At 36.6% G+C, this 25,488-nt stretch overlaps 1 protein-coding gene across 2 annotated transcripts in view; it reads right to left on the bottom strand.

Moving 5' to 3' along the window:
- Positions 1–25,323, bottom strand: part of TAPT1 (transmembrane anterior posterior transformation 1) — a 111,426-nt gene extending 86,103 nt beyond the window's left edge. The window contains exons 1-3 of one of the 2 annotated variants that reach the window (XM_044682217.1): positions 25,200–25,323; positions 25,006–25,109; positions 7,451–7,581 (exon numbers count right to left, since the gene is read on the bottom strand). In XM_044682217.1, the coding sequence (XP_044538152.1) occupies positions 7,451–7,581; positions 25,006–25,109; positions 25,200–25,297 (333 nt within the window). In that variant the 5' untranslated portion in view covers positions 25,298–25,323. Of the gene's footprint in view, positions 1–7,450; positions 7,582–25,005 lie in introns of both variants that reach the window. The other variant, XM_044682216.1, reaches the window with a different exon arrangement.
- Between the last annotated feature and the right edge of the window lie 165 nt (positions 25,324–25,488).

The following is a 25,488-nucleotide window of genomic DNA, read 5'->3' as shown; positions in this document are numbered from 1 at the left end:
CACCAATGCAACTACCAACAATTTGGAAATTGGTCTTGATCAAGGTCACATGACAAAACTAGTGGAAATGTGCATCGGCCATGGGTGGGGAGGGCGCGGGGGGGGGGGGGGTTGAAGGGGAAAGGTGGAGCATGAATCATGTAACCATGTTAAAAATGAATATAAATAAATGTTAAAAATAAAAAAAATTAAAAAAAAAAAGAAGTGATACAGAAATAAATGCTCTGAATGAAATAAACATGAGAAAAACTCAGTCCTCATGGTATCATCATGCTTTTGTTCTCCCATACCCTAGCCAAGCCTCAAAGCAAAAGGGAAAACCTTGTCCTTAGGGGGCAGAAGAGTGGAAAGATATTATATCAAGAACAAGAAAATTCAAGAAGGGAAGACAATGTTAAGGAAAAGGGCATTGAAAAAGGCTTCCCTTTGAAGGTGGCATATGACTTAAGGCTTGGAAGAAGCTAAGGATTCTAAAAGGGAAAGAATGTGAAAAGCAACTGCTAGGCCCAAGAAACAGCCTTGTGCAAAGTAAATATGGTAGGCAATGAAATAATAATTCTGGGAATAGCAAGGCCACTTTGTCTAAAATATGAATTTGAAAGAAGTCTGGAAAGATAGGTTGGAGTCAGCCTGGAAAGGGCTTTCAATTCTAAGCTGTGGCATTTTCATTTTCTCCTATGGAGCCAGAAAAACTTCTTGATTAGGAGAGTGACATGATTGGCTCTGTGCTTTAAGATGGTTTTGGCAGCTCTCTGAGGTATGAACTGGAGAGGAGTGAAACAGCCCCTATTAGAGGGAAACCTTATAAGTAGGGAAAAACTTTCGGTCTAAAAAGATCCTTTACTGAGTATCAGGTAATCTGTATCCCAGACCAATCTTGTCTGTGTAGTGAGCCTCAAATTTTCAACTAGAGTGTAATCAATAAAGAACGCCAGAGAATTCCTATTAGAGAAGAATTACATGAATGTAATAAGTGTAAAAAGATTATTAGATGGAGCAAAACTTTAGAGCACATAAGAAAAGCCACACTGAAGAAGAAAAACCCTTTAAATATCCTTAACACGGCAAAGCTACCAGTTATAAGAATACTTTATGGAGGTCAAAGAATCCCCACTAGTGAGAATTTCGATAAGTGAGGACTATTAAATTTGTAGATGACACAGCTGGGAGGGATAACTAATTTATTATATTAGTTAGGACCCAAAGAGCTCTTGACAGGCTACAACATAGTTCTCAAATGGTATGCCTTGAGTTTCACTATGTAGGCCAGTAAATTTTGGATGCTACTGTAGTAAAAAGAAAATGTATAAATCATTTTAATCTAAGTTTTTAGTTACCCAGAATATGTAGTATAGCACTTAAGAAAAACTTATCTATTACATGCCTATTGAAGAAACTTCCTAACTGACTTTCAGCACATTGCACTCTCACTATCCTCTTCAACTCCCTCCACACACCCTTGGACTCTGTCTTTGGGAGTGGGGAACCTCAGGCTCTGAAAGGTCAGGACTCGTTTTATTTTGCCTGGAACCCATCATCAACATTTCTCAGTGTGAACCCACATTATCCCCTCTAATTTCCCTTACTTTCTATGGATTGTCTTCTTTCATTAGAACAGAAACTCTCTGAGAGAAGAGGTGGTTTTGTTACTTGTATTTGTGTCCTTGGCATTTAGCAATGCCTGGCATATAGTAAGCACTTATAGCTTTTACATCATATCATATAGCTTATCACATCATATACCATATTATATCCACATTAACTTCAAAACACATCAGACAGTGAACTTGCAAAGAATTCCACAAAAGAGATGTTCTCATTCAAAGGAAGCTATACATGAGTCTTCAAACTCTCCTGTGTTGTTGACAACTTAAATGTTAGTTGTTCAGCATCTTTCGACAAAAAATACTCTTGTTATGAGCTTTTGACCAAACACAATAAGATAAGTGGAAATTCATTCAAAATGTCAATTTTGGTAAAGTGAGATGAGGAGAAACTGGTCCTAATATTCAAATTTGATCAATGGGTAAAAGACTGAAAAAGCAGTATAGAGGTTAGGGAGAGGAAATAGTATAAGAAGCAGAACAAGTGTCATATATTAAAAGTAATAGCAAATATGCTATCACTTGGGTAACAAGAAACTTTTAGGAAATGTATGTCAAAGAAGCCTGGGCCAAGTTTACTGAAAGGAACAGATACTGAGGTCCATATTAGTAGGAATAAATACACAGAGCTGATCCAAGCCAGATCTTGGTGTTACAAATGAAAAAATTAATTACATTGAACAAGCCATCAATGAACTCCCCAGGAAAAAATCCCCAGGGCCAGATGGAGTCCCAAGTGAATTCTATCAAACATTTAAAGAACAACTAATGTCAATACTATATAAACTATTTGACAAAATAAGCAAAGAAGAAGTCTTACTAAATTCTTTTTATGACAAAAATATGGTACCTAGTCCAGGCAGACCAAAAACAGAGAAAGAAAACTGCAGACCAATCTCATTAATGAACATAGATGCAAAAGTCTTAAATAAAATACTAACAAAGAGACTACAGCAAGTTATCACAAGGATTATTCACTATGACCAGGTGGGATTTATAACAGAAATGCAAGGCTAGTTTAATATTAGGGAAAAAAAATCAATTACAAATTTTATATAAAGCTTTCTTCAAGAATTAACAACAAAAAATCATTTTATTGACTTCAAGAGAGAGAGTATTAGTTTATATCTGTACCTTCTATTCCTTTCTTTTCTTTGTTTCATCCTCATAAGCTTCAGTGGGGTTAGGGTCTGTCCAAAACATATAGGTGAAGAACATGCTACAGTTGTGAAATACGTTTCAAAACCTAGGAATTTAAAATGTCCACACTGTCTATTGAGAAACTACTTTCTCCTCTAAATGTTGGTAGATTTATAAGATATTATAGTTGAAAAAAACTTTGGAGATCATGAAATTCAGTTCCTTCATTTTCATGAATGAAGAATTCCTTAGATCAGTGATGGGCAAACTACAGCCAGCAGGCCAGATGCGGTCCCCTGAAATGTTCTATCCAGCCCTAGACATTATTCCTAATCTGATTAATACAATGAGTAGGATATAATACAAAGAAACTTCAAATGAGTTACCATAGAAACAGACTGACATTCATTACACTCCCCGTGGTCATTTTAGCCAATCTGCTGGGTGTGAGGTGATACCTCAGAGTTGTTTTAATTTGCATTTCTCTAATTATTAGAGATTTAGAACACTATGTGCTTATTGATAGTTTTGATTTCTTTATCTGAAAATTGCCTATTCATGTCCCTTGCCCATTTATCTATTGGAGAATGGCTTGATTTTTTTGTACAACTGATTTATCTCCTTGTATATTTGAGTAATTAGACCCCTGTCAGAGTTTTTTGTTATATTTTTTTCCCAGTTTGTTGTTTCCCTTCTGATTTTAGTTGCATTGTTTTTGTTTGTACAAAACCTTTTTAATTTAATGTAATCAAAATTATTAATTTTACATTTTGTAACTTTTTCCAACTCTTGCTTGGTTTTAAAATCTTTCCTTTCCCAGAGATCTAACGAGTATACTATTCTGTGCTCACCTAATTTAGTTATAGTTTCCTTCTTTATATTCAAGTCATTCACCCACTCTGAATTTATCTTGGTACTGTAGGGTGTAAGATGTTGATCTAAACCTAATCTCTCCCATATTGTTTTCCAATTTTCCCAGCAGTTTTTGTCAAATAGTGGATTTTTGTCCCAAAAGTTGTGCTCTTTGGGTTTATCACAGACTGTCTTGATGACATCACTTAACCCAAGTCTATTCCCTTCTGTCTCTTAGCCAGTACCATATTGTTTTGATGACTGCTGCTTTATAGTATAGTTTAATATCTGGTACTGCTAGAGGGGATGTGGCAAAATTGGGACATTAATGCACTGCAGGTGGGGTTGTGAATTGATCCAACCATTCTGGATGGCAATTTGGAACTATGCTCAAAGAGGGCTAAAAGAATGCCTGCCCTTTGATCCAGCCATACCATTGCTGGGTTTGTACCCCAAAGAGATTATAGGAAAAAAAGATGTACAAAAATATTTATAGCCATGTTCTTTGTGGTGGCAAAAAACTGGAAAACAAGAGTATGCCCGTCAATTGGGGAATGGATGAACAAATTGTGGTATATGCTGTTGATGGAATACTATTGCGCTCAAAGGAATAATAAATTGGAGGAATTCCATGTGAACTGGAATGACCTCCAGGAATTGATGCAGAGTGAAAGGCGCAAAACCAGGAGAACATTATACACAGAGAATGATACACTGTGGTAAAATCGAATGTAATGGACTTCTGTACTAGCAGCAATGCAATGACTCAGGTCAATTCTGAGGGATTTATGGAAAAGAACGCTGCCCACATTCAGAGGAAGAACTACAGGAGTGGAAACACAGAAGAAAAGCAACTGCTTGAACACATGGGTTGATGCGGACACGATTTGGATGTACTCTTAATGACCACCCTAGAACAATTATCAGTAATATGGAAATAGGTCTTGATCGATGACACAGGAAGAAACCAGTGTAAATGTGCATTTGCTACTAGGGAGTGGGGAGTTAGGGGGCTGAGAGAGCAAGAACATGAATCCTGTAACTATGGAAAAAATTTTTCTAAAAAGTAAAACTAAAATAAAAAAAAGAATACAAAAAAAAGAAAGAAGCAGACTGACAGATGAGCATTTCCTTTCCTTTGGTCCCCTCTTTAAAAAGTTTGCCCATCACTGCCTTAGATCATACTACTACTCAGCAGCAGGGCCAAAACTAGAAAGGTGGTCTCCAGAACCTTGATCCCATACATTTTTCCTATGCTGCCTCCCTAGTTTCATTGATTCTGAAACTATCATCAAATTAGAATAGGAAATTAAAACAAGAAAAAAGTGCTATGGAGACTGAAATAAAAATAAATACAATGTTCAAAATTACTATTTTCATGTACTTTTGCTAAATATTTTGGCATTAGGAATAATTCAATGATTACACTGGAAGAAAGCTCTAAAAATGTGACTATCTATATATTGGATTGTAAGAGGAATCAGCCGCCCCTTTCCTATGAGTTGGGAGGGGGGGAAGAGAGGATAAAAATGCTGGCAATAGAGTTTAAGGTGTCCAACAACAAAGATTTTTCCCTTTGCTTTAAGATTTTAAAAATCTTGTTTTCTTTAAAAATATTAGGGTTATTATTTTGCCAAAGGTAAGAAAGTCTCTATTATGATAATAGGGCTGCAAATTTAAATATGCAATATTGGAGGGGAAAAAAATCCCAAAATCCTAAATACTATATTTTCACTTTTTTTTATTACATGTTTTTGAAACTAATACCACACCAATATGAAACAAAAGCTTTAACTAAATCTAGAACTCTGTGCCATAAGAACCTTAACTTCTGCTTTTCTTTGAGTACAATATTAAATTCACAAAATTTTTAGTGAAATTCCAAAGTTAATGTCTTATATTGCAAGATGAAAGAAAAGACTCTTTTAAATTTATCTTAAAACAAATCTGCTTTGTAGTATGTATCTGACTGTTACAAAATAGTCTATGAAGTTTATCAATAGTGATTGAGTTAGCTCTCTATGACCTTGATACAGATATTGTTACATGACACACACTTTCATATTATTCCTCACTCAACTACTAGCTTATCTGCTAGTTCCTAAAAAAAAAATCTTATCTAAATTAAAACTTCTTCAGTCCTCAATACTATCCAAAATGCTCTATTCTCTAACAGTCACTTCCTCATGATCTTTGTAAGCATGTTTCTGAGCAGTACTTCAAAAGGACTGCTATTACAAAAAACACTGAACACCATGAAACTTTCATTTCTATTTTCCCAAAACTATTTTCTGTCAGAAATGTAGGAACATTGGCCCATCTGAAGTGTAGGATAGGAAATAAAGCAATGTATCCTTTGGAATCATGGCCTTTTCACTATAAAACTTCCAGAAAATAAAATAAAATTATTTAATGATTCCTCTTATATTAAGATAATATTTTAATATTTTAATTAACTAAAGTGAAAGTTTAAATAAACATTTTGAAGTTCACCATCAAAACAAAAATAATCAAAGGGTAACTTTTTACTCTAACAATTTATAATATGAAACTTTCAGGAATCCATTAACTTTAGATCAGAAGTGCATTAATTTTTAGATCAGATTTAAATCTAAATTACTTCTTCACAAGGAATCCAAGAAGACAAGGCCCAGCTGCAGAAATTCACACATACCTATGGCTTAGCACCATAAAGAAATGAGTACAACTTTCCTACCAGATCTGATTTCATTTTATTACCAAAAGAGTAATCAGAAGAATAAAATATGTAAACAGGAATGAAATATTAAAGGCTGCTTAGGCTACTGGAGATAGAGGCAGCAAAGAGTGGATAACAAGATTTCCCTCCAGATTTGAAGTTAGTGTTTTCTTTAAAAGAAGGACAACCGGGCAGCTGGGTAGCTCAGTGGAGTGAGAGTCAGGCCTAGAGACAGGAGGTCCTAGGTTCAAACCTGGCCTCAGCCACTTCCCAGCTGTGTGACCCTGGGCAAGTCACTTGACCCCCATTGCCCACCCTTACCAATCTTCCACCTATGAGACAATACACTGAAGTACAAGGGTTTAAAAACAAAACAAACAAACAAAAAAAAAAAAGGACAACCAAACCCCATTCTTTTTCTATTAAACACCATTACCCCTGATGAACAGATAGAAATATTTTCAATGAGTAGGTTTTTTGATAGGTGGAGGCTATAAATAAAACATTTCCTTACTTCTGATTAAAGAAGGTATTAGAATTGTTCTCTCAGATCATCTACTTAAGGAGGTAGCCCAAGGCAGACACCTCATAATTTCCCATTGGCTACAAAATATCTCTTTCCCAATTCCCCTACAGCTCCCCTTGATTTTCAGCTTTTTTTTCTGTCTTGTCTCCAGCATTAGACTATAAACTTTTTGGCAGCAGGGAATGCCTTTTGATTCACTTTGTATCGCTGGCACTTAGCATAGTACCTGACACGTAATAGATGCTAAATAATTTTTTTTATTAATTATTGGCTATTTTGAAATAGATAACTCCTGCTCTATAATTACTGCCTATCTATAGACTAAAACTAACAAATTCTGAATGTTGAAAAACAGCTACTTAATATTTATGTCTCAGTAAATCACAATAGAGTATTACAAAGAAAATAGAAAAAGAAATGAATACTTTTTGAAAGCTTATTGGGAGGTAAGGTGAAGTGGGATAATTTTTTATAATTTAAGAACAATGAAATCTATGGGTATATCATTAGGGCACTGATCATATTTATTCTAGAATCCATGCTTCTCTAACATAAGTCATTTGTTCTAAAGGACTTTTACATAACTAACATTTCAAAATAAGTTCATCTTTAATGAAAAAAATACAATACCTTTTCCAGTTCTCTTGGTATTCGCATACATGTGTATACTCTCTCTCTTCTTTCTGTATATTTTGCCTCATTATGTTCAAGGAAGTACCCTCTTGTTAGTTCAGCACTGAGGAACCTCAACAATGAAAGCTCTAGAGAAAAATAAAGTGACAAAACAGAAAGAACAGTCAACAAGTTCTTCTAGAGTAATTTATAATTTAATTAAGGAAGATGCATAGTATACAGATGAAACAATTGGAAAACAACAGAAGGCAGTATATAATTTAGCACTTAGCACAGTATTATTATGCACATAGTTGAATGTTGTTGGATAGATGTTGAATGAAGTGCTAGATTCAAGAAAAATTTATTAAGGACCTACTATGTGCAAGGCACAGTGTGCTAGGCACTGGGTGAATATAACATGTAAACAGGTAAATACAAATATGATAATCTGAGGAGGGAGAGAGTACTCACAATTCAGAGATCAGAGAAAGGAGGTGGCATCTGAGTTGTGCATTGAAAGGAGTTAGGGTTTTGAAGAGACATAAGAGAGGTGAATATATTTCAGGGAAAGGAGGGAACCTTTACCAAAGAAAGTCAGAAATTGTATGTCTAGTTCTGAGAGCATTAAGGAAGCCAGATCTTTGGTGGAATACAGAATGTTTAAATGACAGTAATATGAATAAATCTGGAAAAGCCAAGGTAAAGTATTTTGCATTTTATTCCAAGGCAAGAGGAAGCTCCAGAAATATTTTGAGCAGAAGAATGACATGGAAATACTCAATCTTTAGAAAGATTACTTAGGCAGCCATGCCAAGGACAGATTGGAAAGGAAAGGAAAGGAAAGGAACTAGAAGTAGCCAGATCAATTAGTAAGTTACTGCAATAGTCCAAACAAGAAGTTTTGAAAGCATGAATTAGGATGGTGACAATGAAGGCAGTGAAAATTGTGAGAAATCCTGTGAAGTAACCCAGTGGATATAAGAAAAGATGAAGAATCAAGAATGACTTAAAGGCTGGATATAAAGATTTGGGAATCATCTAGGGACAGTAATTGAAGCCAGGGGAGCTGATGAAGTGGACCCAGGACAGTCATGAGGGATATGGTTAATGTCAGGACATGATTATATGGCAAAAAATTATTTAGCACCCTGAACTGGGCTTTGTGGAAAGTCAAACTTTGTGAAAAAAGTGAAATTAGCTTAACCGTAAAAGTACACAGAACTTTGATGATAGAAACAAAGAGAGAGAAAGAATGTGTGTTAAGAATATTTAAAATAGCAAGGAAGCATGATAAGCAGAAAGAGAGATAATTCCACTTGAGCATTCTTTAATCTGATCCTGAGAAATTCTCATCTGACATTTTATAAGTTCTTCCTTCCTAGGTTAGTTTTCAAAGCTGTCAACAAAATTCTTCACATACTGCTTTACCTTATCCAAAGACTACACTTGTGCCTATATGGGGACTCTTCCTTTGTTTTAAGAATCAGGACAAATTCTTGTGTCAAGTTCTATATAACACCATCCCTTCCTTTGCACTTTTCTATTTCCCTTTCCTCTGTTTCTCCTAAGAAAATTAATTCTTGTCATTGATAGAATTTTAGAATTGGAGGGGCCCTCAGACATCCTCCAGTCAATATCCTCATTTTACAGATGAGGAAACTAAAACCCAAAGAATGTAAGTGACTTGCTCAAGGTCACATTATCAATGAAGGTACAAAACTGTAAAGAAAACCCAGTATTTTTTATACCACTCCCCTACTTTCAAAACTTTGAAAAAAATTAGACTTTTTACAAGATATACCTTAATAAAAAAAAGTTTCAGTTAATCCTCAGAGTTCACTGAGTCTAATTTCCCTTTTTCACCTTCCCAACATTTGAAAAATCCCAAATCTACTCCCTGAATTCTAGACAAATTATAAAAACCCTCCATTTGCCTTTGCTTTCACTTCTACTGTTGGTTTTGTGGACATTTTACTAGATGAGATATGCCTTTTCTAAAGGCTTAGGCAAAAAACAAGACAACTTTAATTCTTATCATAGGATTCCAGCTTTAGAGAAGTTATCTAAAATAGGAGGTTTTGGAGCCAAGCACCCTATTTTGCAGATAGAGATGAAATGACTTGTCTGGAGACTCCCAGATTGAGTAGTTTTCCTGACTTAAGGTAGGCTTCACATCTTAGCAAGCTGTCTTTTCTGATAAAAGGACAAAAATATCCATTTCAATGGGACCTCTTTAAAACACAGACATCAGGAAGTCTAATATCAAATTCATGCATTTATGGAGACTGTGTCCATCACATAAATAGTGGCACAGTCCAGGGAAGTATTAAAAAGTGTCCAAGGGTCCTGAATTGCTGTTGATCTGTTTCCTTATTCATAAAAGAATTAGGGAAAGCTAAAAAGAATAGAAGTTACAGGAAGAAGAGAGAATTGGAAGCCTTTAGGCCTGGAATCAGAAGACCTGGGTTCAAATCCAGATTTGAACAATTACTAATTATCCTTGGTTTGACAAATCATTTTGCCTCAGCTTCCATCTGATTTTTAAAAACAGGAATAATATTATTTGTATTACCTATATCACAGGACTGTTGTGAATAAAATTCTTAGTTAAATGTCAAATGCTACATAACTAAATTATTATTACATTAAAGGAGCCATGGGAGTGATAAGCAGTAGTTAGGACAGAAAAGTCTGGAACAAAAAGACTGTGTAGGTGGTAAACAACCACTTGCACCTCGATACTTGTAGAAGGCAGGGGAAGTGATTTTATTTTAGAAGCTTTTCTCTAAAAATAAGTTAACATTTAAAGCTTTCTATAAAAAACTGGACCAAAACTTCTACTTTTTACCAGTTTCCAGATTGATATTTATTGTAATAACAAGGTACATTGGAACAGAGATCTACTATGTTGCCTAATATTTGTTTTGAGGATTATCAATAGGTTTATTCATTATGATACTTCAGTTCTCTAATGACAAAAAGATAGGTATACTCATTTATGATAATCTGCATTGAGTTACTGCCAATACAACAGATTAAATTTATATAATGTAACAATAAAATAATAAACTTGTATATAATTACCACTCCAGGACTTAAAATGTTTCCAAATAAGATATACTTCACCTCATTACTACCCATACACACTTTTAAAAAAATCTCTTACCTTCTGTCTTAAAATGTATCAGTTCTAAGGCAGAAGAGCTGTAAGGGTTAGGTAACTGGGGTTAAGTGACTTGCTCAGGGTCACAAAGCTAGGAAGTGTCAAGGCTACATTTGAACCCAGGATCTCCCATCTCCAGGAATGGTTTTATATCCAATCTAGCTGCCCCTACCACTACACACACTTAAACAGACCAAACACTGAAAGGTAAGAAAAATAATGGAGCAAATCTATACAATTCTTATCACTCAAAGCCAAAGGCTGAATGACCATTTGGTAATGTTAGAGAATAGTTATGTTTCTGTATGGTGTAGACTAGAAAGCCTCTGAGGGTCTTTCTAAACTGAAGATCCTGTGATCCAATACTGAGAGCATGCTGGGGCCAGCCCATACCCTAACAGACTGATAAATTTTCAGTGAGAACATTTGGCTTGATTTATTGTTTTGTTGATGGTCTAGACCAGAGATGGGCAAACTTTTTAAAGAGGGGGCCAAAGGAAACGAAATGCTCATCTGTTGGTCTGTTTCTAAGGCAAGTTTCATTGTATTGTATCCTACTCATTGTATTCGTCTGATTAGGAATAATGTCAGTTGCTGGATAGAATATTTCAGGGGGCCTGCATCTGGCCCAAAGGCTGTGGTTTGCCCATCACTGGTCTAGACTTAAGACAGTGATGAAGAAAATGTTAATAATTGAGATTAAACTTTAAAGTGTGTCAGGCTTTTCGAGGGTCTTTTGTTAAATATTTATCAGCACACCGAGGCCATCTTTTTATCTCTTGGATCACTTTAGGAGTCAAAAGGTTTTCAGAGATAATAATGAATCTGAATTTGTTTTAGGAAAAATCCCAAAATCTGTCTGTTGTGAATCTGAATCCAAGTTTCTATCCTAAAATCAACCCATGTGGTATCATAAGATATCATCATTCAGAGAAAGGAGAGGACTGCAAAGTTATCCCTTTTATTTGCCTTATAACCTGTGGTCAAAATTCCAATTTATGCTCCTTCACTACATGGACCAGAATAAATCTGGTTTTCTTTCTCCTTTTGCTCACTGGATCACTGATTCTACTTTATTTTCTTATGATCTTTCCCTATCAATATCTGGGCTAGCTAAGGCAATAATCTCCTATAAAACAAATTATTCCTACCTTCCTTTAATTCTAAATGCTGCTGAAATACCCCCATCCTTTTCTCCACTGTCTTCTAAATCTTGTGTAAACAGGTTCTAACTTGATCATTCAACTAAAACACTCTCCCAAGTTACCAAAGATCTCTTAATTGCCAGATCTAATGACCTTTTGTGAATCCTCATCCTTCTTTACTCTTCTTCAGCATCTGTGGGGTTTTGTGACACTAATTTTTCTGAATCTTCTTCTACCTGACTGTTCTTTCTCAATTTCCTTTTTTGGAATGTGTCATGCCTCAATTGTGAGTATATCTCAAAGCCCTAGTTTGAGCCGTTTTTTCTTTTTCATTCTCGCCCCCCCCACCCCCTACATTCTTACTTGGGCACTAGAATGTATTGAAGTCAGTTTCAACAGGCTTGAAAAAGTTGACTCTTAATTTTAATTGGCAAACACTACAAATCAGGGCTTGATTTATTATTTTGTTGGTTATCTAGACTTAAGGAATGAAGTTCCAGGTTACTCCTACCCCTTCCCCCACTCTCTCTTTCTCTCTGTCTCTCTGTCTCTCTCTCAAATCCTGTGACTCCTTGTGACCTAAAGGATCAAATATAAAGTTCTCTGCTCAGTGTTCAAATGTTCTTCAAAACACAGTTGCATAGGGCAGCTGGGTAGCTCAGTGGAGTGAGAGTCAGGCCTAGAGTCAGGAGGTCCTAGGTTCAAACCCAGCCTCAGCCACTTCCAGCTGTGTGACCCTGGGCAAGTCACTTGACCCCCATTGCCCACCCTTACCACTCTTCCACCTATGAGAAAAAAAAATACACCGAAGTACAAGGGTTTAAAAAAAAAAATCTAGCCCCTTATTAAAAAAAAAAAAAACGCACACACAGTTGCATAAATCCCCTCCAAAATCTTTTTAGTCTGCTTATACTTTACACTCCACCATTTAATCTTCTATTGAATGACATGGGTTTCTTGCTATCTGAACAAAAGACTCTATTATCTCCATCTCCTAATCTGGACATTTTCTTTTTGTCCTTTTAAAAAATATATATGTATACATATTTTAAGCTTTTAAAAAATTATCATGTAAAACACACTTCCATATTGATCATCATTGTAAGATCCTACAAAAGATCTGGGCATTTTCAAATGGCTTTCCTTCATGCAGGTGAAGTTCTCCTTCCTCTTCTCTATCCCCGGGCTTTTCCAGCTTCCTTTAAGTCTAAGCTAAAATCCCTTCTGAAGGAAGCCTTTCAAAATTCTTTTTAATTCTAATATCTTCTCTATTTTGATTAATTCCTATTTATCTTGTATATAGCTTGTATGTACATAAATTGTTTACACATTGCACCCCCTATTAGTTTGGGAACTCCTCAAGGGTGGGAACTAACTTTTGCCTTTCTTTGTATCTATCAGTGTTTAGCACAGTGCTTGGCACATAGTAGGCATTTAAAAAATGCTTACTGACAGAGAAAATATTAATAATGCTAATGATTTAGATTAAACTTAATGGTCATAATACATTTCTCATTTTTTGTTTTTTCCTAGAGAATCAGCTGTTAAACATTTATTCGGACTATCCTGCTTGATGATCTCATCAACTCTCATGGGCTCAACTGGCATCTCCATGCAGATGTATTCTACTCCTATGTTCCAAGCCTTAATCACCAGCTGCCTACTGAGTATTTCAACTGGCTATCCCAAAGATATCTCAAAATCAACATTTCTATGTATGGACTCATCTCCGCCAAGGACGGTCCCAAGCCCGGCTGAAAAAGGAGGAGGGTTGGGCGCGAGGATAGCAACATCACCCTGTAAAAATCTCATTTGCTATAGAAACTGCAACCTCATTAAACCAACAAAACCAATGATCGCCTAGTCTGGAAGATTGCTCTCCAACAGAGTCCACGACGTGTGCTGGCAAAAGCCAACAAACTCCAGGCCTACGTCAAATCTTGAACATCAGATGGCCTGAAAAGATCTCCAATACCAGACTCTGGGAAAGTCAGGACGCTATGAAAAAAAAAATATGGAACCCAGCAGGGAGGAGAAAAGTCGGAAGGCCAAAACAGACCTGGCAAAGATATGCCCAGTTGGTGGAAGTTGCCCAGAACAGAGTCTGTTGGCATGAGATGCCCAGTTGGAGGAAGTTGCCCAGAACAGAGTCCGTTAGCGTGAGATGGTTGCAGCCCTATGCTCCTCTGGGAGTCAATAATAATAATAATAATAATAATAATAATAATAATAATAATAATAATAATAATACTCATCTTTCACTCTAAAACCTACACTATTCCAAACTCTTCCCAATGGGAAACTACAGTAAGTCCCTTGTTCTAACCTAGAACTGAACAAGAGGTCAAGTAGAAAACTGAGGGCAATAGGAAAGGAAACCACCAGCTCAAACACAGGGTAGTCTCATAACAAGAGATACAAGAACATTTCAGGGGGCCACATCTGGCCTGCAGGCCATAGTTTGCCCATCACTGATCTAGATTTAAGACAGTGATGAAGAAGCTCAAACACAGGGTAGTCTCATAGCAAGAGACAAGTGTTAGCCTATGAGGCTCTGTGTTTGGAGGTAGCAAAAATGAAGGAATCCCTTAAAAAGGTCCAAAAGTGCAGAAAGTTTTAGTGTGGGGAATTTGGAAGCTATGGAAAACATTAGTGGGCAGTGCTCAGTGGAGAGGGCGTTAAAGAACTAAGACTAGGATACCTCAAGCCTAAATGCTATAAGGGCTGGAAAATTCTTTTTTCTGACATGAAAAGAAGGTCCTGAAGATTCAGCACTGTGATCATCAAAGGAACAGAAAGCCTAAAACTGGGAGGTGTTTAATGCAGAACAAGATTAAGCAGGACCAGTTGTCCCATCCAAAATGGCACCAGGGGGCTGGGTCTGGCTTTGAAACAAAGATCCAGTTTAAGAACTAATTCTGGAGAAGTGAGTAAATAAAACGTATCAACAGTTTATAAGATTATTGTAAATCTAGAGATTACCAAAAGAATCAATAAGTAATTCCATCTGCAAAGAGAACTTATATAAAAAATGAAATAAAAGCTTTAGAAGAATGAAGAGAATAAGTAGTTTATAAGAGAAAATTATAAACCTTACCGAGAAAATGGGAACTCTAAAAACTAGAATAGACCAAACACAAATCACAAACCCAGAAGCATTAAAACCAGTGATTCCCAAAGTGGGCGCCATTGCCCCCTGGTGGGTGCTGCAGCGATCCAGGGGAGTGGTGACGGCAAAAGGTGAATTTATCTTTCCTGTTAATTGCTATTAAAATTTTAAAAATATTAATTTCCAGGGGGCTAAGTAATATTTTTTCTGGAAGGGGGGCGGTAGGCCAAAAAAGTTTGGGAACCACTGATTAAAACAAAATCAAAAGTTTGAAGAAAATAGAAAAAAGTAACAATTGACAAGGAAAAGAGGCTAAGAAGAGATAAATTAAGAATCATTAGACATTCTGAAAACCATGATTTAATGATAAAAAGAAAATGCTCAGATCTATTAACATCAGAGGGCAAAGTGAAGTTAGAAAGATTCCATTGACTTTCTTGGAAGAAACCTTAAAAGAAAAATTTCAAGGAGTGTCAATCAAAATTTAGAACAAAAAATACTGTAAGCATACGGAAAGAAGTAGTTCAAGTTTGAAGGAACTAGTCAGGATCATTCAAGACCTGGCAACTTCTAAGATGATTCTGGTATGACATACTCCAAAAGAGATAATAAGTTGACAACCAAGAATCATTTGCAAACCTGAATATTATCCTACAGAAGAGGGGAAAAATGGGTCTTTAACAGTATAAAGGACTTTCAAACATTTCTTTTTTTAAACTCTTATCTTCTTTCTTAGAATCAATACTGAGTATCGGTTCCAATGCAGAAGAGTGGTTAGGGTGAGGCAATTAGGGTTAAGTGACTGTCTGAGGCCAGAATTGAACCTTGGGCCTCCTATCTCTAGATCTGGTACTCTTATCCACTGAGCTACCTAAGCTACCTCTGTTTTCAAACATTTCTGGTAAAAAGAGGGGAGCTGAGCAGGAGCTTTTAAATAAAAAACGTAAGGGTCCAAATAAACTTAAAAAGATAAATTTATTTGAGCAGTTGGAACCATTTGTAATATGATGTAGTACTAAAATTTTAATATGGGGAGAAGGAACAAGTATCCTTTTAGAAGCTTAATATCCTTAAACCATACTGTAAGAGTAGTTAAATAAGAAAAAACAAGGGCTCTAAAGGTAGACTGGTTCTGTTTTAAGAGAGAAAAAAGAAGAGAAGGTAAGAGGATATACTAGTGGAGAAAGAAAAAACTTGAGAAGGAACTTGAACTTGGTACTTCTTATAATTATTGGGAATGAGAAGAATATACGATATAGAATATTCAAGCATGGATGAAAAGGTGAAGGAATGGCATAAGATGAACTTATCTGAAATCATCAAAGGAATGTTGAAAACACAGAAACAAATGGTTTGTATAGAAAAAATAGAACTCATCAAGGAAACAAATGGCATAGGGAGGGAACTGTTAAAAGAATACTCCATTGATAAAACTCTTCTCTCTAGGTTTTTGAAACACAAATTTCTCCTGCTTTTTCTTCTATCTGACCCTGAGGTCTTGCTATATCCTCCTCCAGATCATGCCCTCTAACCATAGGTGTCCCTCAGGGTTTGGTCCTGGATCCTCTTCTCTTCTCCCTAAATATTACTTCGTTTGGTAAGCTCATCAGCTCCCACAGATTTAATGACCATCTCTATGGTGATGATTCTCAAACCATCCTTTCTTACTCCAATTTCTCTACCAACTTTTAGTTTCACATCTCCAAATGCCTTTCACACATCCCAAATTAGATATCCAGTAGATGTCTTAAACTCAGTATGTCCAAAATGTATTATCCTTTCTCCTAAACTCTGGCCCCCCACCATTACTGTAGAGGATAAAACCATCTTCCCAATCCCTTAGACTTTGAAACCTAGGAGTCATCCTGAATTTCTCACTATCTTTCACCTCCCCATATCCAAGCTGTTGCCAAGTTCTATTGAATACACCTTTGCAACATCTCTCTAATATATCTCCTTCTCTTCTACTGCAGACCCTTATCACTTAACGCCTTTATTATTGTAATAGCTTGCCAGTGGGTCTGCCTGAATAAAATCTCCCTACTTAGATCCATTCTCTACTCAGCCACAAGATGATTTTTCCTAAAAATGCACATTGGATCATGTTATCCCCCTATTCAATAAACTTCAGTGCTTTCCTATTGCCACTAGGAGATAATTCAAAATGCTCTATTTGGTACTTAGAACTCTTCATAAGCTAGCCTCCTCCTACCTTTCTGGACTTCTTACATATCCTGTTCTCCTAAACATACTCTTTAATCCAGTGACAGTGGCCTCTTCAGTGTATCATGAACAAGACACCTCATCTCTTGGTTTTGGGCATCTTCTCTGACTGGCCCTCATGCCTAAAATATTCTCCCTCCTTTACTCCCACTACTGAATTCCCTGGTTTCCTTTAAGCCCCAAATAAAATTCCAACTTCTACCAGATACCTTCCCCATTCCCTCTCAATTCCAATGCCTTTTCTCTTTTAATTATTTCCTATTCATACTACAGTTGCATTGTTTAGTATATATTTGTTTGCATGTTGCTTCCCTTATCAAACTGTGAGCTCCTACTGGGCAGGAATTGTCTTTTGTTTCTTTTTGTATCCCCAGGACTAAGCAAAATGTTGATTGACTCATTGAAAGAAGGAAACAAGGAAAACAAACTTCTTAATATTGAAAGGGGATTCGAAAGAGAGGAAAAAAGAAAAGAACTAATATTTAAAGAAGTAAGAAATAGTTTCTCTGACCACTGGAGAATAGTTGAGGAAATTCTGGTATATGAACATAATGGAATATTATTTATCAATAAGAATGGGCAGAAGAGATGATTTCAGAGATTCTTTAGTTGTATAAAAATACACAAAGTGAGCAGAACCAGGAGAACAATTTATACAACAACAGCAATACTTTAAAGAAATACACCTTTAAAAGATTTGGATCAATGTAACATGTCTAACCATATCTTTGATGAAGCATGTCATCTACCTCCTAATAAAGAAAACGTTAAGAAAGAGACATAATTTGTACATGGGCATCTTGCTTGACTGTTTTTTCTTTCTTTTTCTCATTTTTTAATGAAGGTGAGGTGGCCTGGGAGAGAGGGGTTTAGCAGCAATAATAACCCCCCTAAAAGGGGGGGGGGTCATAAACAGTTTTTTAAGGGAGCAGAAAAGAACAAAAGGAAGTATTAACAGGAAAATTTTTGAAAGTAAAATGTAGACTTTATTCCTAAAAAGAAGCTCTTACACTCAATATTTTAAGTTCAAAATAAAAAAAAATTAAGTATTTCTCTCATGTCTCCTTTGTACATGCACTACCTTAGTTCAGACCCTCACAGTTCCTCATTTGGACTACTTCAACAGTTCTACCTCATCATTCTAACTTGTTTCTCCTGTTTTAAATTTCTCCCTTTGCTGCCAAACTATTATTTCTAAACTATACATAGGTCTGATCCTTTATTTTCCTGCTCAGTAAAATCCAAGGGTTCCTTATTATCTCTAGAATCAAATATAAAACTTACTTAGGTATTTTAAAGCCCTTCACAGCCTGGCTGCAATCTATCTTTCTACCTTTCCAGTCTTATTATAGTTTAGATACTCTCCAGTCCAAAAACAATGTGCTTCAAACATGACATGCTATTTCTCAAACATCTCTATGCCTTCACACAAACTTTCCCCTATGCCTGAAATATATTCCTTCCTCATACTTCTTAGAATCCCTAGTTTTCTTTGAGACTTAAAGATCATTTCCAAAGAAGGTCTAATCCATAACACTACCACCCACAAATGTCCCTCCACTCTAAATTATCGTGTATTTTGTATCTACTTATACATGCACATAGTATGTATGTTGCCTCCTCATACCAAACGTATAAATTACTGGTAGGTAAAGAGTATTTAATTTTTTTCTTTGTATCTCAAGTGCCTGGTACATAGTAACTGCTCAATAATGCTAAACTGATTCTCTCTTAAGAACATATACTTTTTTTTTACAGAGTATAATTGCAAACATTCTTATATGTATCTATACTCTCTGATATGATTCTGTTCCATGATTTTGGACAGAATAACCTAGTTAGTCATTTTTATAGCTCAACTTTCTTTATAAAAGGAAATAATTTATTTCAATATTTTTTTGTTAGCTGCATCCTTATTTTTTCATTAGTTAGACCATGTGTTAGAGAGTAACCTTTTACTGTTTTCACCTTAAGGCAAAGGAATGTATAGATAATTAATACATTTTTCACCAATAACTCGAGGAAGGGTACTATCAACTATGCTGCCTTTTCATTTTTAATTACTAGGATAAAGTGCTTCCATATTTTATAAACATCATACCTTTCCAAGTTTGACAATTTTACCCAAGATAGACATCATACTGACTATAAAAACTAAGTTAGTTCTTTTGCATCTTGAACTATTTTAGGTCTTACCAACTTGGGTAAAATATGTGGAGATGGGGAAGTGCAAGATGTGTATAGGGATTTATAAGGCCAATTTGGAGAGGAGCAACAAAAATAAACATGAAAAGGTAAAGTAACATCAGACCATTGAGTTTAAGGAAAAATAATTTGAATTATCCTCAGTAGGCAAAAGGAAAAATTTTATCAAGGGCTTTTAGTAGAGGAGTGAGTGATCTGACTCTGTATAATAAAGATGAGTGACAGTGGGCTAGAAAATGAATTAATAGACAAGGAAGATGAGAAAACCTCTGTAGACAAGGGAGATAAGAAGGCTACTGTAATGGTTTAATGGGTGATTAGGCCTATATTAGGTGGTAGTAGTGGGAAGGGATAGATATGAAATACTTAAAGAGATAAAATGTTGATGGCCTGAGGAGCTACTGTCTCTACTTTCTGATTCTTAGAAAAAACACTGAGCAAACTCTGCATAGTAAGATTTGTTGCACATCAGGTCTGCTTTTAGCTCTTTGACATTGTGAACCATAAATTTTCAGAATCTACTCAACAATCTTGTCTTCTCATCACTTCTATAAACAATATTGGGCATTTAGATCTATTACTTGGATGCTCCTCACACAATGCCTTTTGATTTACAACAATTTTGCTTAATCTTGACATATTAATCTGACTGCTGTCAGATGAACTTTTGAGCTCTCTTCTTGACTACTTTAGGCTTTATGATATAGCTTGAGGCTGGAAGTGCCAAAGGGGAGAAGATGGAAGGAGACAGACAAGACACAAAGACGGAGCTTATATAAAAATATTCTTCAAAATCAAATATTCTCAAGCTCATTGAGACTTTAAATGCTATACTATGTCAGACATCTGAAGGATATTTTCCATTTAACTTGAGTTCAATTTTACTTGACTAAAGAATCTTTGAATTTAAGTACAGATTAGCTTGTCAGTGTGGTAGCAAATACATTTCACTTGCTTAGATTAGACTTGTGCTTATTCCAGGCTACCAGATAAAAAGGTACAGTATTTACCAGACAGTGTTATGAATAACTTTATCTTCCTTTGTAAATGATCTACAAAGTCATCCAGGGACTATAACTTCACTAACAAGTTCTAGGATCATAGATATGGAGCTGTAAGAGACATCATAAGCCATCTAGTCAAATTCCACCATTTTATAGATTAAGAAAGAGAGGTATAAATGCTTTGACCATGTTTACCAAAATAGTAAATATCAGAGGTTAGGTCTTTGCTTCTGAATCAAGGTTAGCCATTAGTGATCCATGAGTTCAGAATAGGTTTACAGTCATATATCTAATGATATAATATGGCTATATGGATGTCCACATCTGTGATTTTATTTGAGTGGGGACTCTCATTGAGAAAACTTCCTTTTACTTTTGCAGATCGGTTTAAGAGATCTGACTTAAGACACTGTGAAGTTAACACATGGTCAGTATATATCAGGGGCCCAGTACCTGAACCTTGGAATTACTATGAGTAGGCTCCCTAGCTGCCTCTTCACAATGATATTATTGACAAATATTATGTTCATTTTACAAATAAGGAATTTGATGCTCTAAAAATTAGAATGACACACTATGATGCATCTGAGAAAGGACATGTCTTCCTGACTCCAAGTTCAATAGTACTCTCCATTTCTCAACAATGAATGAACCTTTTCTCCTCTCAGTCTCTCTTCTTTATTTCTGTTTCTTTGGAAAGAAAATTACTTAAATTTTACTTCCAAAGCAAAAATTGCAAGAATGTATAGTTGTTTAAAATATATTTGTATAAAAAAATCATAACTGGCATTTATTTGGTACTGTTAAGCTTGCAAGGCACTTTATATGCATGATCTTATTTGTCTCCCAACAATAGTACAATAGATACTACAAGTACTATCCCTATTTTATAGTTGAGAAATTGAGTCAGTAAGTTTATGTTTCATATTCATGTAGCTAGATAATATTCAGAGGCAAGTTTCAAACTCAGGTTTGAATGGCCTAAGTCTAGTAGTATATCCATCATTTGCTTATATAATTTAATATATATAACAGGATATGTGAGTAATCCATATCCACAAAAAATCCTAAACTTTTTTTAGTTATTATTTTCAACAATTTCTAACAAAATCTTTTGGAAGAATTACTGACAAGTAGCAAAATTAACTTTTTTCAACTCGTACTACCCATCCTTTCTTCCACTCTCTCAAAAGAATAATCAAGTTAGATGGCCAATACTGAAAAAAGCTGAAAGACTGACAAATGATTCACAAATTGCATATCTAGAATACTGTTATGGTATGTTGTCTGATTCAAGTAAACATTTATAAAAGACCTACTATGTGCAGGGAGATGAGAGCTAGTAGTATGAAATCATTGGGTCAGGTACTGTATTATCATCTTATGATGTTTATTATCCTCTTATGATTATTATTATTTGTTCTAGCAAAGGGAAAATGAAAAGATTGGTAGTTATTGGTTAAAGAGTGGGAAAGAGAAAAAGTACAAGACCTAAAGATATATAAAGTAACTTGTTGATCAACTCTTCTGAGTTACAAGACCCTATTGATTACCAGACTGCCTTTGGCATTGTGCCCTTATGTTCCTGGTCATTTAAGGACAGAAATAAAGCCACAAGACTTTTGAAATGAGCACTAACTGCAAGATAATAAAAGCAAAGAGCACAGAGACCACAACAGAATCACTATGGTACCTATTTCAAAAGACACTTGGTAGTAGTCACAAGTACCTCAAAAAAGATTCACAGATCAAACAATGAATAGCTTTTGTATAAAAATACTAAAAGGAAGATTGCCTTTTGTCATATTTTTTAAAAAGTTTAGAAATTACTGCCAGATATTCTCCTTCCTTCCTCCACACTTCCATTCACTGAAATGAAATGCTACTGTATAGATGAACAAGGATGTAGTTCAAAAATACAAAACACAATTCTTTGTTTAACAGCATTTTTTTTTGACCATCACTAGTAGTAGTCACATACACAAGTGATATCTAAGAGAAAAATATTTTCCTTTCCTCCCAGAAGGATATCTGCTCTGATAGCCTTCTTTAACTATACTTTAAATACAAGACCAATTGTGACAATTTAACAGACCCTTGGTTGCATAATGCTGATTAAGTTGAATATGGTGTTTGTGCTTAAGGCTTTGGTAAATAAAGCATATTGATTTGGAGATGTAAAGATGGAAGTAAGGAGAAATGTGGGGTGCCTAGGAACAATGCTCACCAAGTAAAAATATTGACATACTATTATTGTCAAAGGTTCTAAAGACTTAAGTCATTGACAAGTGGTACAAGCATAGTAGAAACTTTTGAAATGTCAAATTTCCTAAAATTTGTACATAATTTTAAAGAAATTAGAGTAAAGATTGGCAGCATCTCAATCTGCTTATTGGAGTACTTTTAATCTCTAAATCCAGGCAAATAAAAGTCAGCCAAAAGGAACATTTAATACCTTTGTCTAATTTAGCTCCTGCCAATTCAGAGAATAAAAACTTTCAAGCAAGAATCTAACACAGTAAGAATGTAAAAGAAATTGGAATGGTAGTGGGGAATGAAACAATTTAAAATATTCAATAATTTCCTGTATATTTAAAACAAAAATGCCAAGGCTGTAGATTTCTCTAGAACTTCACTTCTACCTATTATTACACCAGGCTTTCAAATCATTAAAGTCATAGTAAATCAAATACTAGCTCAATTTCAATGCTAACTTATGGTTTATTAAGTTTTATGAATATAGGGAGTTAATTGCAGCAGAGTTAAAGGTGATAAGTAACTTCTCAATAATAAGAAAAAAAAAAACCCAATGTGCCTTTGGATGAATTGATATGCCAGAATAAAACAGCAGTTTAATCATTTCAGTTCTCAGAGTTATATATACAATAATGCTATTGCTACCACAACATTCTTTCTCCCTCTTTCTCTGGGCACAGAAAGGGTATCTGAGCTTCCAGTCCAGCCTCTGACACACAGTAGGTGCTGGGCAAGTCACACATATTGTGTAAAAAGTGCTGATCTTTATGGGTATAAGGAGTAAGACCTTAGCTTAATGAAAAATCAGGTTTAGTTCACAAGATCCAGAACACAAAAAGGCAGCCAGTGTTTTAAAAGCACTGGTTAAAGATTCTGGAAACTTGGGTACTGGTTCTAGATTTGTCACTTCCCAGCAGCACAACTGTGGATAAGTCACTTAAACTAGTTTAAAAGGGCTTGTTTCTTAAAATGTAGGATAAGCTCCTTCCGAATCTACAGTTTTATGATTAAAAAATGTCATAACTTAAAAGAATTGTTTAAGAACAGCAGCTTAGTTTTATTAAAAAAACACATGCACACAACTAGAATTCAAAAGGTCTCAGTTGGAATTTTACTTGCTACTTAACTAGCTGTATTACTCCAGGCAAGCATTTTTAAGTTCGACAAGCCTCTGTTTACCCAAGTGTAAAATGGGTGTAATATCTGTATTTTCTCTAATTGGGGTTATTGTGAGGATGAAAAGTAATATATGTAAAATGCTTTATAAAAATAAACAAAATGTCATACACAGGTTATTATAATACTACAAGAAAATAGCAGTGCTAAACCAAATGGTATTATTTATATTTTCTTATACTTCTCCCTCCCCTCCAAAGAAGTTCAAGTTCTGATTTAGTGAAAATCTGAACATTTCTGAGAACCTGGGGGAAAACTAGGCTCTGATGCTTTTCCTGAGTCTATGCCAATACCTGTCTGCTCCTCTATTATCCCCAAGCATCAACATGACAAAATTATATCACTTCAATAATTCGAAAATATAGAAGTTCACTCCCTACCCTCTCCAAATGTAGCCATAGTTTAGTGAATAGTTTTCCTGAGCTGTGTGTGTAGAGGGGGAGTCATTAGCTGATGACTAAACCTCTGGTGATGACCCTATCCAAAATTAGCCGGGCTAATTGTTGTATAACAATGATAATTCTCAATTCTACAGAACTTTAAGGTTTAAAGACAGTCGCTGCCATTAAGATCACCAAAACGATCAAATATGCTCCCGTTTGCCCTCGAAATGATTAAAATCCTCTGGTTGAGGCAAACACTTACTTTGCCCAATGCTATCCAGATGACAACTTCCTAGAATTTTAAATACTTCTTTAAAATAACTAACAAACGCTCACAAAAACCATCCAAATTCTTCCGTTTTTAGTCCAAATGCTGATCGCAGAGGTGAACTAACTCCTCGGGCTTAGTTACTTCTATAAAGTGTAGCTGTCACCCATCAGATGCAGGGAGGGCGTCAAAAGGAAAAGGACCTGCAGCTGCAACATAGTAGCTACTCAAAGGGCAGTATCAGGGAAAGGGGCTCCGAGGTCACTTAAATGTAACAATCCTAAGAATAACAGTAACAGCAGCGACACCTCTCCGAGCTTTGGGGGCGCTCGGAGCCCCTCGCCCAGCCAAAGCCATGGGAATGCACAAGTCTCCCCACTCCCCCGCTCCAGCCGCGGGCCGTGCGTGACCTCTGCCCCAGTCCCCCGCCCAGCCGGAGGTGGCGGTGGCCGCAGAAGAGCCTGGTTCCCGACTCGGGAAGGGGCTCGTCCGTCCCGTCCCTCCCGGCGGGCACCGGCCGCTCGCGGACAGTCTCCCTCGGCCCGCGGCTCCGGTAAGGGAGGACCAGGCGAAACTGCTGACCCTAGCTGGTGGCCTGCCCTCCCTGCCTCGCGAGGCCCGCGGCCGTCGCCTCTCACCTGAGCGGCTCCTGCGCTTTTCCCGGTGCCGGTCACTCTCGTAGAAGCCCAGGGTCTCCGTGAGCTGGGGCGGCGGGGGCCCGTTGACGCCGCCACCGCTGCCACTGCCTCTGACACCGCAGCCGGGGCCCAGGGGAAAGCGGTGGCTGCTCCGGCTGCCACCACCGCCGGGGCCGGGGCCGCCTCCGGCCGGCAGCTGCTCCACCTCACTGCGATTGTCCCGTTCCTTGCTGTCCCTGCCGCCGCCTGGGGTGGCTACGGAGCCGGCGGCCGTGTCGCCGACACCCGCCATGTTCGCCGCCTGAACACAACAAACTGTCCCCGACACCTCCTCCTCCTCCGCTTCTCCCTCCCTCTCCTCTCCTCCTCCTCCTCCTCCCCCCCTCCCCCCCCGCCCTTCACTCCAGCCCGAGTCCCCCCGCCCTCACCCGAGGAGACTTCGCCTTCAGGCGCCGCGGGCGCGAGCCTTTGGCGTCAATTGCC

This window comes from Gracilinanus agilis, chromosome 6, assembly GCF_016433145.1.
Source record: "Gracilinanus agilis isolate LMUSP501 chromosome 6, AgileGrace, whole genome shotgun sequence".
Lineage (NCBI taxonomy): Eukaryota > Metazoa > Chordata > Mammalia > Didelphimorphia > Didelphidae > Gracilinanus > Gracilinanus agilis.
This window is presented reverse-complemented; position numbering and strand designations above follow the sequence as displayed.